The sequence below is a fragment of the Pyrus communis genome, chromosome 7, assembly GCF_041283825.1.
Source record: "Pyrus communis isolate YQ-2024b chromosome 7, ASM4128382v1, whole genome shotgun sequence".
NCBI lineage: Eukaryota > Viridiplantae > Streptophyta > Magnoliopsida > Rosales > Rosaceae > Pyrus > Pyrus communis.
The window spans coordinates 21498859-21517262 of NC_142571.1; the positions used below are offsets into that span (position 1 = coordinate 21498859).

The 18404-nt window shown below is 36.3% G+C and overlaps 1 protein-coding gene across 2 annotated transcripts; it reads left to right on the top strand.

The window, feature by feature from the left end:
• Positions 1 to 11246: 11246 nt before the first annotated feature.
• Positions 11247 to 14579, top strand: LOC137734670 (metal tolerance protein 1). Of its 2 annotated transcripts, none has more exons than XM_068473931.2 (2): positions 11247 to 11565; positions 13120 to 14579. In XM_068473931.2, exon 2 carries the CDS (start codon positions 13120 to 13122, stop codon positions 14347 to 14349), a length of 1230 nt encoding a protein of 409 aa, XP_068330032.2. In that variant the 5' UTR covers positions 11247 to 11565; the 3' UTR covers positions 14350 to 14579. The 2 variants fall into 2 exon arrangements, with proteins under 2 accessions (XP_068330032.2, XP_068330033.2); XM_068473932.2 differs by having other exon boundaries at positions 11274 to 11545.
• The last annotated feature ends 3825 nt before the right edge of the window (positions 14580 to 18404 follow it).

Sequence of the window (18404 nt, forward strand, 5' to 3'; positions counted from 1 at the left end):
AAAGGGGTATGAGAAGTTCTTTAAATAAGAAAACTCCGACAGAAAACAAAATATGTTAAAAACTATTCTGTCTCTTTTACTTCTCATATCTCTGTCAGTCAATTTACATTCCTACTTTATAATTCTTGAGCAATTGATTACTACTTGGCAATCCTGTCTGCCGTTGGCGTGCATAATGGGTCATACATCCTGTGAGGCTTTGGGTTGTATCTTAGAGTTGTAGGCACCGCCATAACCTGCACGTAGGGAGGCGTCTACAGCTTTAGGGCAGTGACATCGTGCCTCTCTTCGGTTCATAGGCCAGATATTCTTATTCATTTTTCCTAATTTAATTTTCATAAGTCTAATAGTGATTATGCATTTAATTTATTATATTTGATCATATAAATAGTGATAACAGTGTTCATCAAGAAAACCAAAAAATACCTAGAAATATAGAGAGAAAGAATGATAGAGAAGAGAGATAGAGAGATATGATATTTTCATGTATTACAATTGATTACTTGCTTACAAGATCTTTCACACTTATATACCCAAGTATGATCTTATCTCCTAAGCTTCAAAACCTCCCAACTCTAACTAACTAACTGTCTTTTATATCATTTTTACACATTTTGACCTTGACGATACTACCCTTCTTATGCTAGTCAATATCCCCCCGCAATCTTAAATTGGGGAACCAAGCTTAAGATTGTAACAATGTTTGACAAATAATGGCCCATGTAACCCCTTTGTGAGAATATCGGCAGATTGATCTTCAGTGGGAATATAGGCGACTTCTAAATCACCTTGTTGCACATTTTCTCTAACAAAATGATAATCCATATCCAAGTGCTTGATTCGAGAGTGAAACACTGGATTTGCACTTAATGCAATCGCAGACAAATTATTATAGTGTATAACAGGTGATGTGGGCAGAAACACATCCAAATCCTTCAAGACTGCCCTTATCCACGCTAGATCAGCTGCAGTGTGAGCCAAGGCTTTGTATTCTGCTTTAGTAGAGCTTCGACAGACAGAACCTTGTTTCTTGGACTGCCATGAAATTGGATTATTGCCAAGAAAAACAAGATAACTAGTCACAGACCTCCGAGTGTTCAAATTTGCAGCCTAATCAGAGTCTGAAAAAGCCTTGAGACTTGGTGTTGTAGCTGCGGAATATACAATACCATACTGTATTGTACCCTTAAGATACCTCAAGATTCTCTTCACAACTCCAAAATGAACATCAGTTGGTGCTTTCATAAATTGGCACACTGAATTAACTGCAAAAGCAATATCCGGCCTAGTAAATGTTAGGTATTGGAGAGAACTGACAATGCTCCTATAAAATGTAGGATCAGGCAATGACATTCCTTCAGTGAGAAGCAATGAGTTGTGTGGCTTACATGGTGTTGTGGATGGTTTACAAGAATCCATTCCAGCTTTATGAAGCAAATCTTTGATATATTTGGACTGGTTGACAAATATATCCCCATTTGAAGGATATGAAATCTGTTGGCCCAAGAAATAGCTGAGTCTACCCAAATATTTCAATTCAAACACCTTTTATAATTCATGAATGACCTGTTGAATTTGGACAGAATTAGAACCTGTCAAAATTATATCATCCACATAGAGAAGAAGGATGATGATATCAGTACCAGTGTTCTTTACAACCAGACTTGTGTCAGACAATGAAGCATGAAACCCCATAGCACACAGATAGGTGGTAAACTTAGAATTCCAGGCCCTTGGTGCCTGTTTAAGGTCATACAGTGATTTAACTAGTTTACAGACATAAGTGGGACATGTGGGATCAATAAAACCTTGAGGTTGGTGCATATAAACCTCTTCTTGTAAATCCTCATGCAAGAATGCATTTTTAATGTCCAATTGTTTCAACTCCAGTGATTCATCGCAGCTATAGCAAGAATGATTCTCACTGTTGTATGTCGAACAACAGGACTAAATGTCTCAGAATAATTAATTCCATGCTCCTGTGAAAACCCTTGAGCCACCAATCGAGCTTTGTATCTCGATACACTGCCATCAGACTTCTTTTTGACCTTGTAAACCCATTTACTACCAACCACAGATCTATTACTAGGATATCGAACTAGCTGCCAGGTCCCCTGAGCCTTGAGAGAGTCATATTCTTCCTGCATAGCTTGCTGCCAATGTGGGAAACTTGCAGCTTTTCGAAAATTAGAAGGTTCTTTAGTATCAGTGATCTCTGTCACAAAGGAATAACCACCAGAGAACACTTCATCTTCTGTAACATGTAAAGACTGTAATTCTGGAAAAGATGTCAAATAGGTAGCATAATCTTGTCGTTGTATAGTCCCACTTTTCAATCGTGTAACCATGGGATGAATAAACACTGCATCTGGGGACATGGAATGATTTTCAGAATGTTCACTGAGTTGAGGAGAGATAGAAATCAATACCTCTAGTTGGGAACTATGATGGACAGGTAACAAGGGTGATGCATTGACTTCTGCATTGGAGTGATGATGGGAAGGTGATGGTTGTGAGTAGTTGGAACGATTAGCAGATTCATGAGATGCTTCCATTTCAGAACTGGATTGCCCACTTGACACTGGCTGTTGAGAGACTGGATCTAACATTGAAGCTGCACTTGATACAAATATTGTACTATGAACTGCATGAATAGGCATTTGAACCACAACCACATCTCCTGATATGTGCTTAGACTGTTCAGAATGAATACACCCTCGAGATATGACTGTTTTATAGGGAAACATTTCCTCATCGTATATGACATGCCTATACAAGATCAATTTACCAGTGTTCATATCATAGCAGATTGCTCATTTGTATCCCAAAGCATAACCAAGGAAAACACATAGTGAAGATCTAGGTTGAAACTTATTACTGGTATATGGGCGCAGTAAGGGATAAATGACAGTGCCAAATACTCTAAAGTTATGAATATCTGGTGTTTGTCCAAACAAAATTTGATAAGGAGACTGAAACTCTAAGACTTGAGATGACATTCTGTTAATTAAGAGAACTGCATGAGCACAGGCATGATACCAGAACATTTGAGGCAAACTTGCTTCTGCCATTAAAGTAATGGCAGTTTCTACTACATGACAATGTCTCATTTCAGCAATACCATTCTGGTGAGGAGTATAAGGACAGGAAATCATGTGGGAAATACCCTTACTTGCTAGAAACTCCTTAAATGGTTTACTCATTTATTCACTTCCCCCATCAGACTGAAAACATTTAATTGAAGCATGAAACTGATTAAGCACAAAAGCTGTGCACTTCACAAAAATTGAACAAGCTTCTGATTTATTGATCATAGGAAAAATCCACATGAATTTGGAAAATTCATCTACAAAAGTAATGTAGTATTTATATCTTTCTATAGATTGGATTGGAGATGGTCCCTATACATCAGAGTGAACTTTCTCAAACAAACACTTAGCTTTATTTTGTCTTACTGGAAATACTTGTCTACACATTTTCCCTTGTACACAAGAAGAACACAAAGTTGGACAAGTATCTTGACTAGTACTAATGTCAGCAGTCTTCAACATTCTAGCTAAAATATCCCCTGATGGATGTCCTAGCCGTTGATGCCAAATTGCAGTCCTTACTTTCTGTCCCAAGAATGCAGCACATCGACTCAACCTTGTAGCAAATGAGTTATCAAAAACAGTTACTGGAATCTTGAAAAGTTCCCCATCATCACTCCTTCCGTGGTACAAAATCACCCTTGTTGCTTTGTCATGTATAAAGAAATCCACATCATCACAAATAAACCAACATCCATTATCTTTGCATAACATCTTAACAGAAAGAAGAGTGGCAGTAATTTGAGGCACATGCAACACATTATGCAGAATTAAAGCATTATTTGGAGTTGTAATTGTAGAAGAACCAATGTTCTTGACTGCCAAACCTTCACCATTTCCAATTGTTATCTTCTCATCTCCATTGTAAGAATTGACTTGAGAGAGTGCATGAACATTGGAAGTCATGTGATGTGTAGCTCCGGTGTCTAGAATCCAAGTATCCCCATTGGATAACCCATGTCCATTGTTCTGTGGTGTATTCTGTCTAATATGAGCCTGTGCAGTCATTGCAGTCAAGGAAGAAGGTGGTGGAGTACCCTGATAAGCAAAATTATTGCGATGATAACACTCCAGTGCAATATGTCCTCTTTTCCCACAAATCTGACAAGCAAGGAACCCTGTATTTCCAGTGGCAGCTCTGTGATAGCAATTAGCTGCTGTATGTCCCCTCTTGGAACATATTTGACACTCAGGTGAAACACCAGATCTGTAAGATGTATTGCCATTCCAGGTATTACTCTTTTGAAAACCATTACTGGAGAAACTACTTCCATTCTGTGACTGAACACTTTTACCATTGCCAGAAAAATTGCCATTAAAACTGCCATTGTGACCTCTGTGACCAGATGGATTTCCATTACCAGAGAAGTTTCTTGAACCATTAGTACTTCTATGATCAAAATTACCATTGTTATAATTGCCATTATACCTCCTATTGCCCCCTGAAAAATTGCTCTTCTGGACAAACCTGTCACCATTCCCCACAAAGCCAGAACCACCATGAAACGCATTGGAGTGTTCGCCATCATACTCCCCTTGAAATCTGTGAGAGTTGGAACTTTCCCCAACTTCGAAACCGTTATGATTATTCTGAAAAACATTGGAGCCAGATCCATCTCCATGAACATACATTGCTGCCATGGATGTACTCAAAGACTTCATTCGTGATTCAATATTAGCCTCTGCACCAAGAAGCTGAGCCCTCAAATCTTTATATGATATAGGAGAATCCCGAGCCAATATCACAGTCTTTATCATTTCAAACTCAGGAGGTAAGCCAGATAGCACAGCTATAAGAAAATCATTCTCAGTGATCCTTTCTCCAGCAGACACTAGTTGATCCTTAGTAACTTTAACCCTTAAAAGAAACCTATCCACAGATTCCCCACCTTTTTGGATAGTGTGGAACTCACTTTTTAGTTGATTGATTCTAACCATAGAGACAGACGCAAATCTTTCTTGTAAACAAGTCCAGGCCTCACACGCAGTCTTACTACCAATAATGTGTTCCATAACATCATCAGATAGTGTAGCAATGAGAAAACTGAGTAAGGCTAGATCCTTCTTCACCCAATCTTTATATGCCACAGTAACTTCAATAGTAACTCCTGACTCTGTATCAATAACAAATCTCGGAGGACATGGATCTTCACCCGTGAAATGATCAAAAAGATCATATCCCCTAAGAATAGACTGAAACTGGAAACTCCATTTAACAAAATTGTCATCCTGAAGCTTTACCGTAAGCATCCCAAGCAACCCTTCAATCTTGACATTAGATGCCGCCATTTGAATACCAAACAACTAAACAAAATATGCTCTTGAACCCTAAATATGCTGCCCTTCTTTGCTAATGGCTATCGGCCTTTTTCTTTCTTCGACAAAAAAAAAAACACATTTCACAATCAAACAATGGCTATCGGCCTCTTACGAACTCAAATAATGGCTATCGGCCTTTGAACTTGCTAACAATGGTTATCGACCTTCAAATTCATAGAAAAAGAACACACACTCTTCACCTAGAACATATCACAAACAGATGGTGTGCACTGCAAAAACAGAAACCAAGAACCTGATATGAACAAACCCCTTGACCCTTTTTGACAGAAATCGCTGTGACCTTGCAGCCATCATTAACCTTCACCCGCAGTTATTTAATCTCCAGCGGAAGAAACGGCACCAAGAATCGTTCGAGTGATTGATACCATGATAACAGTGTTCATCAAGAAAACCAGAAAATACCTAGAAATATAGAGAGAAAGAATGATAGAGAAGAGAGATAGAGAGATATGATATTTTCGTGTATTACAATTGATTACTTGTTTACAAGATCTTTCACACTTATATACCCAAGTGTTATCTTATCTCCTAAGCTTCAAAGCCTCCCAACTCTAACTAACTAACTGTCTTTTATATCATTTTTACACATTTTGACCTTGACCATACTACCCTTCTTATGCTAGTCAATAAATAGTTGGTATATTTCTGCAATATATTTCACAGAGCTATCACAATGGGATTAGCCCTTCGGGCTTGCAATGTGAAAAGACCAGATCGGATTATATTAGAGCTGGGTATAGCTTCAGCAGTGTCAATCTGCAAATTGATTGTTAGTGTTGGGGTCTAGATTTGGAGGACAAAGATGATTGATTATAGAAACCTTTTTTTGTTTGCATCACCAAGATTTTTTTTTCCTCCAGATTTCTCTCGTCGTCCCTGACTTTTGATTTTTCGTTTTCGGTTGTTTTCTCTCTTTAATTAATTGTACATCGGACAGACCCTTTAAGGGCAGGATGTTCCTTATTTATTAAGGGGTGAATTGTTGATATTGTGTCGAATAAACGTTGTAACATTGGTAATAACAAAATGTATCGGCATATTATTAGTACAAATAATTGACGTTATTGATAGTAAGATTGGCACTTGTCAAGTGCTGCGGGTTAGGGTATCAAATTCAATTAAACTAACTACTCAATTAATCTCGAAGATTGGCACTTCTAAATGAATGTTATGAAGGACCTAAATCACCAAAAAAAATTAATTTTTGACATCAGTTTCAAGGATAAAACAAAGTAGGGACACAAAGTAAAATGATGCATTTTCATAAAAATAAGATCACAAAGATGAATGGGATAAGAAAGCAAAAAACAAAATAAGAAAATCAGATTCACTTTCTATGCGACTGAATGAACTTGTCTGGAAAAATGATGCCAGGGTTTACAATGAAGATTGAGCAAGAAGTATAGGCGTTTTTATGTTCATTTCTCTCCATGGATCTTGCCCCACTTTCCATTTACTTCTGCTTGATCAAGAAATGGGCTTAGCCTTCACCCCGGGCACTCTCACGTGACCCTGATCCATCTACCTATGGACCACGTGTTCTTTGTGATACAGGCATATAAGTTCTAACGGCCAAGAACTCCAACGTATGCTATGCATGCTCCGAGGCAAACTAGATAAAACGCTACAATGCTTTCTTTGCAATCTTCTTTTTCTTCAAAAAGGTCATAAATTTTGTGTACGTAATGGTAATGAAACCAATTTGAATCTTACTACTACTTGGATCTCCTAGTTTTATTGGTTGAAGCTTACCCATAATATACTACTCACAACACACGTACAAAGAGATTATTATTCCAAGATTCTATGTCGAACCTGCCTTCTCCTTATTATCTGTTCTTCTTTGTACCCAAACAAAAACCTGAAATTCAGAATTTTTTGTGGGCTTTTATATCTTTGCGGGGAGGAAAGAAAAAGAAAGATCTAAACTTGGTTGTATCTTGTCCTAAAATTGGTTTAGTTAAAACTGTTGGCTTAACATGATTTTAGTTTGAGGAATTGTAGGAATCGTAATTTACTCCAAGTGTTTTTGGGTTGTAATATTGTCTGACAGTTTGTTGGGGTTGTAGGACTCTTGCGATGTTGGGTGTCACCAGAAATATATTCACATTGTCATATATTACGTAATGAGTGAGCAATCACACGAGATTATATCCCGAAAAAGATAAACTTTCATTCTTGTGTTGGGTAGCCCTATTTTTGGGGCCATGCTTGTGTTGTCATTTGCTTTTAGAATAGAATCTCAATGCCTGAAGAAAGATGTATGGGGTGTGGAAATGTTACCTTATCCACCGAATTAAGAGTGCAATAGAAGACCGAAAATTAAAATGGAAATCACAAAATTCACAAATATATACATATAGTCAGATTATTTTACTTTTCGCATGTATAATTTTATATTGTGCAATTGTAAGTTTGTAAACGTCTTGTTTAATGTTTCTTTATGTGATTAATTAGAATATGAGTAAATGTTAAACTTCTTATCTTATTGTTGCGTTTTGTTACCTGTTGACAATGTCAGCATATTGTATACAGAATAAAGGGGATCTAGCTTAAGGCAATACCAACAATGGCATCGATAATTTATGTATCAGTCTTTGAAGCAAGTTGATTTCACAAGCGATTAATGTCTATTTACATAGTAGCGTGAATTCTAACTCATATTTTGCTGTTGACAACTCATTAATTATAAATATGGATGCCCATGCATGCATTGTCCGTGAGTAAATGTAACAAATGGATGGCGAGCTTGGTCGACAATTGACCTCCACCACATAGCTTAATGTGTAGCCCTAATGCTTAATTTGCGGCTCTTGTTGCATCTAATGTGGGATGACTTTGTTCGATGCAAGTTCCCAACAAAAGGGGTGGTATGTGTAGGTGAATTGGTTATATTTTCAACTTGAAAAATCAAAGTATTAACGAATATCTTCAATCTTTAAACCATACATATTAAACTGTAATCATACAAAAAAATAATCTGTAACAATATGTCAAGTTGAGGTTATAAACTAGAAACTAAGAGAAAATAACACAAAAATTGCTTTCATGTTCTGCACTTCATATTTTGTCTAATTTTACAACATAATTATTGTTTTGGTCATTTTATCGTTTCTCACAATTTTCTCTCAATGGGAAAGAGCAAGTTCATGCAGCTGCTGCATGTTTCGCTATCTCCCTTTATTTTATTTATTTATTTGAAAACAACGATACATTTAGACTAAGAAATTAAAATTTGCATTAAGTTATATAATAAAGAAGTCATAATAATTTGACATAAAATTCGTTATTTACGAGAATTAAATTTAAAACTTCTCATTAATTAGAGGTGGGCCCTTCAAAATTTTTTAATGTCAAATTATATTATCCATATAAGGCAAAAAAAAAAGGAAAAAAAAAAAAAGAAAAAGAAGCAAAGTGGCCCTTTGCCATAATGGTGGAAATGTGTTGAGCCATTACACGACGACATGGGTTTAAACTCCGTCAGTAACTAATCTAATAAAATCAATGCCACCAGAAGACCTTGCTTTCAAATGACTCAGTGTCACATAAGAAATTGAAGGCTTGGTTGAAGAAAGTTTGCTGTCACTTTTTAATGTTGTATGTTTATGTGGCAGTTTTGACATATTTTTTGGAGATGCTTTAAGGAGCTTGCTAATTTCCCCATGAACTTTAATTTTAGCCAATTATTTGTTTATAATTGGCCAATTTCTCCCTGGATTTAAGTTTTAGCCGATTACATCATGAACTTTTATCGGCCAATTTCCTTATTTTTATTCCCTAAACTTAATTTTATAATTGCAAAAGGTAATTTTTATTTCTAATTTAGACCACATATTGTTTCTTTTTTCTTCTTTTGTTCCGCTAGTTCATTGCGTATATTTTTTTTTGTTTGAATTGCGTACATTAAAATTCAGAAGGAAAATTGGCAATTCCTTACATGTTGGGTGGGGTGAAGGGAAAGGGAGAATCGACCAATACCTCTTTATTATTTGAAAACAACGATATATTTAGATTAAGAGACTAAAATTTGAGTCAACTTATATAATTTTTTATTTTTTTTTGTCAAAAGTTGTTATTGTCACATCCCGGCCTGGGGAGGATCATTTCCCGGGCCCGCTCCACCACCGTAGCACGATATTGTCCGCTTTGGGCTTACCATTCCCTCACGGTTTTATTTTTGGGAACTCACGAGCAACTTCCCAGTGGGTCACCCATCATGGGATTGCTCTAACCCCCTTCTCGCTTAACTTCGGAGTTCCTACGGAACCCGAAACCAGTGAGCTCCCAAAAAGCCTCGTGATAGGTAGGGATGGGAATATACATATAAGGATCACTCTCCTGGGCGATGTAGGATGTCACAATCCACCCCCCTTAGGGGCCCGATGTCCTCGTCAGCACATTTCCGGCCAGGGATTGGCTCTGACACCAATTGTCACATCCGTCCCGGGCCCGCTCCACCACCGTAGCACGATATTGTCCGCTTTGGGCTTACCATTCCCTCACGGTTTTGTTTTTGTGAACTCACGAGCAACTTCCCAATGGGTCACCCATCATGGGAATGCTCTAGCCCCCTTCTCGCTTAACTTCGGAGTTCCTACGGAATCCGAAGCCAGTGAGCTCCCAAAATGCCTCGTGCTAGGTAGGGATGAGAATATACATATAAGGATCACTCCCCTAAACGATATGGGATGTCACAGTTATATAATTATGCACTCATAATAATTTGACATAAAATTTGCTAATAAAAATAATAATAAGAATCAAATCTAAAACTCTTTATCATAAGTGGTCCCTTTTTAAGAAAAATTTTTATGTCAAAATCTATTTATCCATATAAGGCAAAATTAAGAAACCGCCAGTCATGATTAGCAGGGAATAAAACAACTATTGATGATCAAATCATAACCAATCTAATTAGGGATGATAATTCTAGCGGTTAAAATCGATAACCATGGATAATTGTTCGAATAGATTGGATTTGGGTGTGAAAATTTGGATATATTTTGAATATTAGGAAAAACCGTGAATAATATTAGGTTATAATTTTGGATATGGTTATAGGAATTTGTATCCGTCTCCTTATCCGACCCGAATTATGTATTATATAATATATATATATATATATGTGTGTATATATATATTTATTTATTTATTTATTATACCAAATCCATTACCTTGAGAATACAAAAGTTGCACTGTGTGAGTTGCATTTTGTGGGCAAGTTAAAAAGTTTTGATATGAATCAAAATATATGAGAATCCAAACCAATAGTACTTATGGGAGAATAAAAAATCAGCCAACATTATCAATGTTTAGCTTTAATTTTTATGTTCCACAAGATTCATTCATTAAATCATTTTACACATTAAATATTTAATTACGAAATTAATATTTACTAAATTATAATGACTCAATTGAACGAATATATTTTTTGTATTCACGAAGATGGACCGTTAACCGACGGAAAATCCATTACTCGGTGGGTATGGTTATGGATAATATCCAATGGTTAATTGACGGTTATGAATATGGTTAATTTTCATGATTATGAAGATGGATATAGTATTTTCATTCCAAAACTGAACGGTTGCCATTCCTAAATCCAATATATTTTCATATTATACAAAATATTCATCCGGGCAACCCACTATCTTCGGAACACCAATCTAATACATTAAAATAAAAATTCTATGAATTTTCAAATAAAAATAAGTAGAATATTCTAAATGAATTATCTGTCCGTTGTGTGACATGAACAGTGTGGACAAATCTTGCCGCACCCTCGAGAAACTGAGACCCACGCGGGGTCACCTCATGACTACAGTACTACTCCAATACAGCGTTCGACTCAAGTTTTTTATTTGCTCTCTCTCTCTCTCTCTCTCTCTCTCTCTCTCCTTTCTTTCCTTGTAGTTGCACAGAGACTACTAGTCTTCTGGTCCTCTTGAACATTCGGTGAAGGCTATAATTGTACCCTATAAAGTTGTTCTTCCATTCGTGGCAAAGACTCCCCAACTCCCAAAACTTTCCAAAGATAAAAAGGCTCTCACCACTGCTACTGCCAGTAATATCTGAACTTGAGAGAGAGAGAGACCCTTTGCTATAGGAATGCCGTAAGTGCCTAAACTCAAAGGTAGATTCTTTCAAGTCCTTAATTCTATTTATATATATTCTTAACTTTCCTGTGAATCTGTTTTTTATATTTATCAAGTAATAAACTTTTTCTTGTATCAATTGTTCCTCTTGGAATTGGAAGATAGAGATTATGCGATATATGTTTGAAATGGTTTGATGGTGTGATAGGGTTTTTTCACCAAAGATAGTTAATGGGGTTCTTCTATTTCCTTATCTGCTGTGTTGTATGTGAAATTCTGAAATGATAGCATTTGTTGATGTGTCTTTTGGGTTGTGATTTCCATAACTTACTTTGATGTTGTTGGTGCGATTTGTCTAAGCCTTTGATAATCTGAATGTTTGGACTATTAGAATTCCTGTTTGCAGTACATCTGCAGCAACAACTTTGTCAATTTGATGAATAAATTAGGTCATATAGTTTGTTTTTGGTTCCTATTTGGAAGCTACGAAAACCTCCTGGCAACCGGCCTAGACAATCTAAGGCGATTTTGAAACCTGCTCCTGCAGATGTTAGTTTGGCTAAATTGAATTCCTGTCATTTGATGGATCATGAGTTTTCTGCTCCATACTATACTATGAAAATGCAACTACAGCTGCTAAATTTGAGTCCAGCTGAGCTTCACTGGTTTATTGAATTGTGCTGGGTCTGTGAGAAATTGGGATTTGGGATGAGATGCCATCTTTTTTCTTTCCATTGTTTTTTCAATTTTTTTATGTAGAAATTTAGAGGAAGATATGGTTTCAGAAGTTACTATGAGTTCGAAATTTTATAACCATGATCCTCAGAGAATTGTGTTGGCAAGCTTTGATGCCTTCTAAGTTGCTAAGGAAATTAGATACTAGATAGTGTGACCACTACTGAAGAAATGAAAACAATGGCGGAAACCATGTTTTTGCTTTCAGGAATCTCATAAACATTTTCACCTAGGAAGTTTAACATGCTTATGCTCTGTTTTGAAAAATAGGGATATTGATAAAGATATAGTTTGTAGTTTTTGGGGTTAATGAGGTTGCAGAAATCTGCCTACATAAAGGATGCATTGTGTCCAGCAAAGAACGTTTTGTTTTCTATAGGATGTCTCATTAGGTAGGAACTCCAATGGTTGAATGTTGAAGCCTATAAATTGTAGTGGCTGCAAACGATGCAAGTCAAAGCTAGAAAAATGATAGAAGAATTCTTTGAAAAAATTTCTTACCTTGTTTAGAATCATTCCTTTTATGTCTTTCACTGGTTTTTTCAATAGATTGTGTTATTCTTGTTAGATAACTTTATCGCAATACCGTGTTCGAAAGAGATTGGAGGTCACAGGCAAGTGTAATAATTATTTACAGATTTAAGGATACACTTCATTTGGTCTGTGCTAATCAATGAACTTCTTTGTTGGCTCATGAAAGTGAAGTAATGGAATTTGGTTCATGAAAGTGAAGTAATGGAATCATATTGCGTTTTTTTCTTTGTCCAATTTCAGAACATTTTTTTCCGTGCTATTTTGCATACTGACTGCACTAAGCATTCACGCATATTACTTGTGTTATTTTTGTGGATTTTCAGATGGAAGCACAAAATACTCAACATGCACAGGTTATTGAGATCCATCAAGATGTTCATGATGGTGAGACAAGTAATGGTGGGAGTAAGATTTGTGGGGAAGCACCATGTGGACTCGCGGATGTTGGATCCAACTCTAAAGGTGCCAAAGAACGATCAGCTTCCATGCGCAAACTCTTAATAGCAGTGGTACTGTGTGTTCTGTTCATGGCTGTTGAGGTAGTTGGTGGCATTGAAGCCAATAGTTTAGCAATATTGACAGATGCAGCACATTTGCTTTCGGACGTTGCAGCATTTGCCATCTCCTTGTTCTCTCTGTGGGCGGCTAGCTGGGAAGCCACTCCCCGCCAGTCTTATGGGTTTTTTAGGATTGAAATTCTCGGTGCCCTGGTATCCATCCAACTCATATGGTTGCTTGCAGGGATATTGGTATATGAAGCCATAGTTAGAATGATACATAACACAAGCGAGGTGAATGGATTTCTAATGTTTCTTGTTGCCGCATTTGGTCTAGTGGTTAATATAGTTATGGCCATACTATTAGGTCATGATCATGGACATGGACATGGACATGATGGACATGATCACGGTGGTCATAGTCATGGAATGACTGTTTCTTCTCATCATGATCATCACGATCATGCTCTCGAGAAACACTTGCATGATCATGATCATGAGGAGCGCTCACATGATGATGAGCACCTTCATGAAGATGATCATAAACACCATCACGCCGACAAAGATCATGCTGAGCCACTGTTGGATAAGCCAAAAGATGGACAAGGAGAGAAGAAGCAACGGAACATAAATCTACAGGGAGCTTATCTCCATGTGCTTGGAGACTCCATTCAAAGTATCGGGGTAATGATTGGAGGGGCAATCATATGGGTCAAGCCGGAGTGGAAGATAGTCGATTTAATCTGCACCCTAATCTTTTCAGTCATTGTTTTGGGGACAACTATCAGTATGATGCGGAACATTCTTGATGTCCTGATGGAGAGCACTCCGAGAGAGATTGATGCATCGAAACTTGAAACAGGACTGTTGGAGATGGACGAAGTGGTAGCTGTCCACGAGCTACATATATGGGCTATCACAGTGGGGAAAATCCTGCTGGCTTGCCATGTGAAAGTTAGACCAGAAGCAAATGCAGACATGGTGCTGGACAACGTAGTAGCTTATATCAGAAGGGAGTATAACATCAGCCATGTCACGATACAAATCGAGCGTTAGCGGGCTTTCTAAAAGGTAAGATGATGTAGGAGGAAGAACTGATTATGTATATGGCCGGATATACTCTTCTTAAAATGGTTTAAATTTTTAACATCAAGATTGTGGTATTTAGGCAGGACATTGCTTTCAGTTCCTCCCTTTTATTTAGAAAGATGTATGTTTGGTGCTAAGCAGTTTATAGTTTTTGGATTGACGGTGTAGATTCAATAAATGGTTTGGTTTCTTGAGCATTTCCTTGAGCCTTCACTGTCACAAGCATTACATTTGAGTAATGGATTCTCTTGCAATTGGCAAATTTTTGGAATAAGTAAATAACGCATATTAATATTTAATGTGTTCGACAGTTGGGTTGATCAGTGACAATTTGCATAGCATCGGAATATATAGATTGAGCAAGTGGCTCTTTATCATAGTGATAAAAATGTGTTGAGCTCTTGCATGATGACGTGGGTTCAAACTCAGTCGGTGGCTAATCTAACATTTAACTAACAACATCTATTGTTTGTCAAAAAAAAAAAAAAAATATATATATACTGCAATATAAATTCCATGATCATATTGTATGTGTCCAAACCCTAAATGGAAGACCAACTAGCTTTTCGTTTAGTAGTAGTACTTTTTTATGTTGAAGAGTATCCTACTAGCTCTTAGTTTAGTAGTATCTCTCTCTCTGACTTTGGAATATCCCACGGTCGAATTTTTCATCCCAAATTCATGAAAAAGAAAACCGCTGAACGGAAGAATAACCACAGATGGGCCTCGATGAGAAACTTGAGGGTTCCTAAATGGGTCCAATAGACACATGTAAGACCCACATCAAAACAAAGGGCTTGAAGAGAGTTTTTGTAAGAGGAAAGTTGGGCTCATAAAAAGAAAACCAAGGGTTCAATTTTTGCTTGATTTCTTCCTTTGCTTAAAAACTTTTTTTTTTCAAAAGATTAATTTTCATTTTTTATTATTGGCCACTGATTATAAATCAAGCTATTTTTAGTGATCAAATTTTAATTGGGTCACTAAAATTAGGTAATGAAAGGTTAATAGCTGAGCTTAGTGACCTGTTAGCAAAATGGCACTAGATTCATAATATTATTAACATTTTTTCTTATGGTCACTAATAAATTGGTCACTGCAAGCCTATTTAGGGGTGGGCATAAAAACCGCCAAACCGGAAACCGAATCGAACCGTAACAAAAAAAGCCGTAAAAAATCACATTGACCAAAAAGTCAAAACTGGAACAAAAATTGAACCGAACTGTTTCAAACAGTTCCGGTTCTGGTTTGGAAATATTAATAATTGGACTGAACCGCTTTTAATATAAATTATTGTTTTATTATTATTTTTATATAAATAAGACATTTTCCAAGAAGACCATGTGCATAAGCCCAATATTTTTCTTCACTTCTCTCCCCCTCCTTTGTTGTTTTATCACTTTTCTCCCTCTACATTATTTTTCTCCATTCTTTTCCAGTATGTTATGCATTATGTACATTTTAGTTTTAATTTAAGATTTACACTTTGGTCTTGATATGAGCCTTTCTATCTTTTGATTTAAATTTATATGCACACTTTCTATCTTCCGGTCACAAATCTTGTAGACCTAGTAGTAGAAACTCAAATTTACTTGAATTTGTGGTTGAAATATGTGTTTGGTATTAGAAGTAGAATTTTAGAAAGAAAAAAAACATACCGTAAACCGACATGAACCGAACTGAAACCGTCATGAACCGAATCGTATGGTTTTAATAATTAATTTAAACGGAACCGCACCGAACTGAACTGTTGAAATTTTCTGGTTCTGGTTCCATTTTGAGGGTGGAACCGGGCCGAACCAGACTGTGCCCACCCCTAAGCCTGTTTTCTTGTAATTGTAGACTGATATGTTTGTGATCAAGCCTTTTAAGAGTATAGATCTTCAATTTTCTTTTAAAATGAGGATGTTGTGGAACTCACTACACGTCAAACTTAAACCATTTGAACCGTCTATTTTATAAGTCTCGATTCATAGATCATCTTTACAAAAATTTAATTCAATCCGAAATCAGTTCTTCATTTTATTTTCACGATGAAATTTCAATGTTTCTTATAACATAGTATTTGTCAATTTCGTTGAACTCAATTAGATGACTCAAATATTTCCGATTTGACTAATATTTTGCAAGGATAATCTATGAAGTAGAACTTAAAAAAATAGACAGTTCAGATCGTTGAAATTTAATGTAATGTAATATGAGCCTCACAACTAGTCCTTGTTTTCTTTAAAAAAAAACAGGAATCTCTTCTCTTAAAAGGGCATTGTGATATATATATATATATATATATATGAAAGCATGCAGTTGCACAGTACATTGATTTGGAATTTTGGAAGTATGGTTAATTGCAAAAAAGAAAGGGGCCAAAACCTGCCGATCAGAAGCTTGACCTTGTAAGTTGTAAGTGATGGGGATAAGGTTTCCGACTTCCAAGTATTATGGTTCAGGAGACTCTTCAACCAGTTTCTGAAGTCCTGATGAGATAATGCTTTTTTTTTATTTTTTCTTTCCTTCAGTTAATAATTTTTAATGTGCTGCTACTTCTCAATGTGTTTTAATATGCATGTATATTTGATTCAGGAATACCAAGCATGAAACAGCCAAAATTAAATAAATAAATTATGCTATTTTTCAGGAGTTCGACCACGCATGCATGCTTCTGGCTGTGTGGTTGAAGATCTGCAGCACTAAACTAATGTGAGGAGAATAGAGGCAGTGTGGGTTGGATAAGATATAATTTATCTTACGAAAATAGGGGCTTTGTGGAATGAATTTGTCATTCTCTTCATAAATACACATCAATATCTCTTTGAAGATGTAACAACACATGAGGACAGGCATAATATTCTAAAGATATATACTAGCATCATAAGACAATGCTTCCATTGGAATATACCAATATATAGCTTAGATCAATTGGCTTAACACTTTATCAATCAATTTTAGACTCATAAACAATGCTCTAATTACAAATAAAAATGACGTTGAAGTTTGATAATCGATCTTGCACACTAAAATACCTAATATCTTGATCAAGTTCAAAATTTTAATATGTATTGTTTCCTAGTCGTTGAGGTAACAAATTAACAATGCATGAGATTAACTCTGCTACTATTTCTCACGACTTCCGTTAAAGATCTTAGTATACACTTATCCTATTAAAAAAAGAAATAGAAAGTTTGAGTATGGATGAATGTATAAAGAAGTCGTCCGTGACCTTTCCCCAATAAAAATAAAATCTAGCTAGGAGAATAAAAATGAAGATTACAAAAAGAGATCAATCGCCTTATAGGACAGAGTACGTACGTTTGCTTAGTGAAGAGGTGATAGCGCAAATGGTCTGAAAACAACTCAAAGAACGAAAAAGATAAGATGTGGCCTTATATTTCATATACTTATCAGTATCATTTGTTAGGATTTTTCATCAGCAAATGGAAGAGAGAGGCAGTTGGGCTGTAGTGTGCCTTGGCAGTCAGGTAATGCTGGTACAGAAACTGGAAAAGAAATATGCATGCATGCATACATGTGAGTGACTGATTTGAAGTTGTAAGGGACCTAATGGCTAGCTAGCCAGCGATTAATTAAGCCATGTCTGTTTATACGAAGACACATTTTGGAATATATTTAGAAAACCTGAGGGCTATGACAGATTTCTCAATCGCTGTGATAGGTACCTCAATCATTATGTACCACAAGCTACAAGCAATAATACGTCTGAGATGGAGCTTTCTATCGAACAAACAAAGGCAACAGTCAGGGGAGCCTAGTAGTGCAAAACTGTCTCGAACAAAAAGTAGGTTTTTGATTTATTGGTATTTTTCTTCTCAATGCACAAAGGTTCCGCAAATTTGAAAAGAAAACTGTGTGGATGAAAAAATTAAAACACAGAGCAACATTTTTCTTAAAAAAGAAAAACCAGTACTTGAGTAGTGTAGTTTTACTTTTGTTAGTTTTTTACTTCTTCTCATTCCTCTCCTTTTTCTTCCCTCTCTGCCCTTGTAGCTTCTTCCCCACTGTTCCTTTCT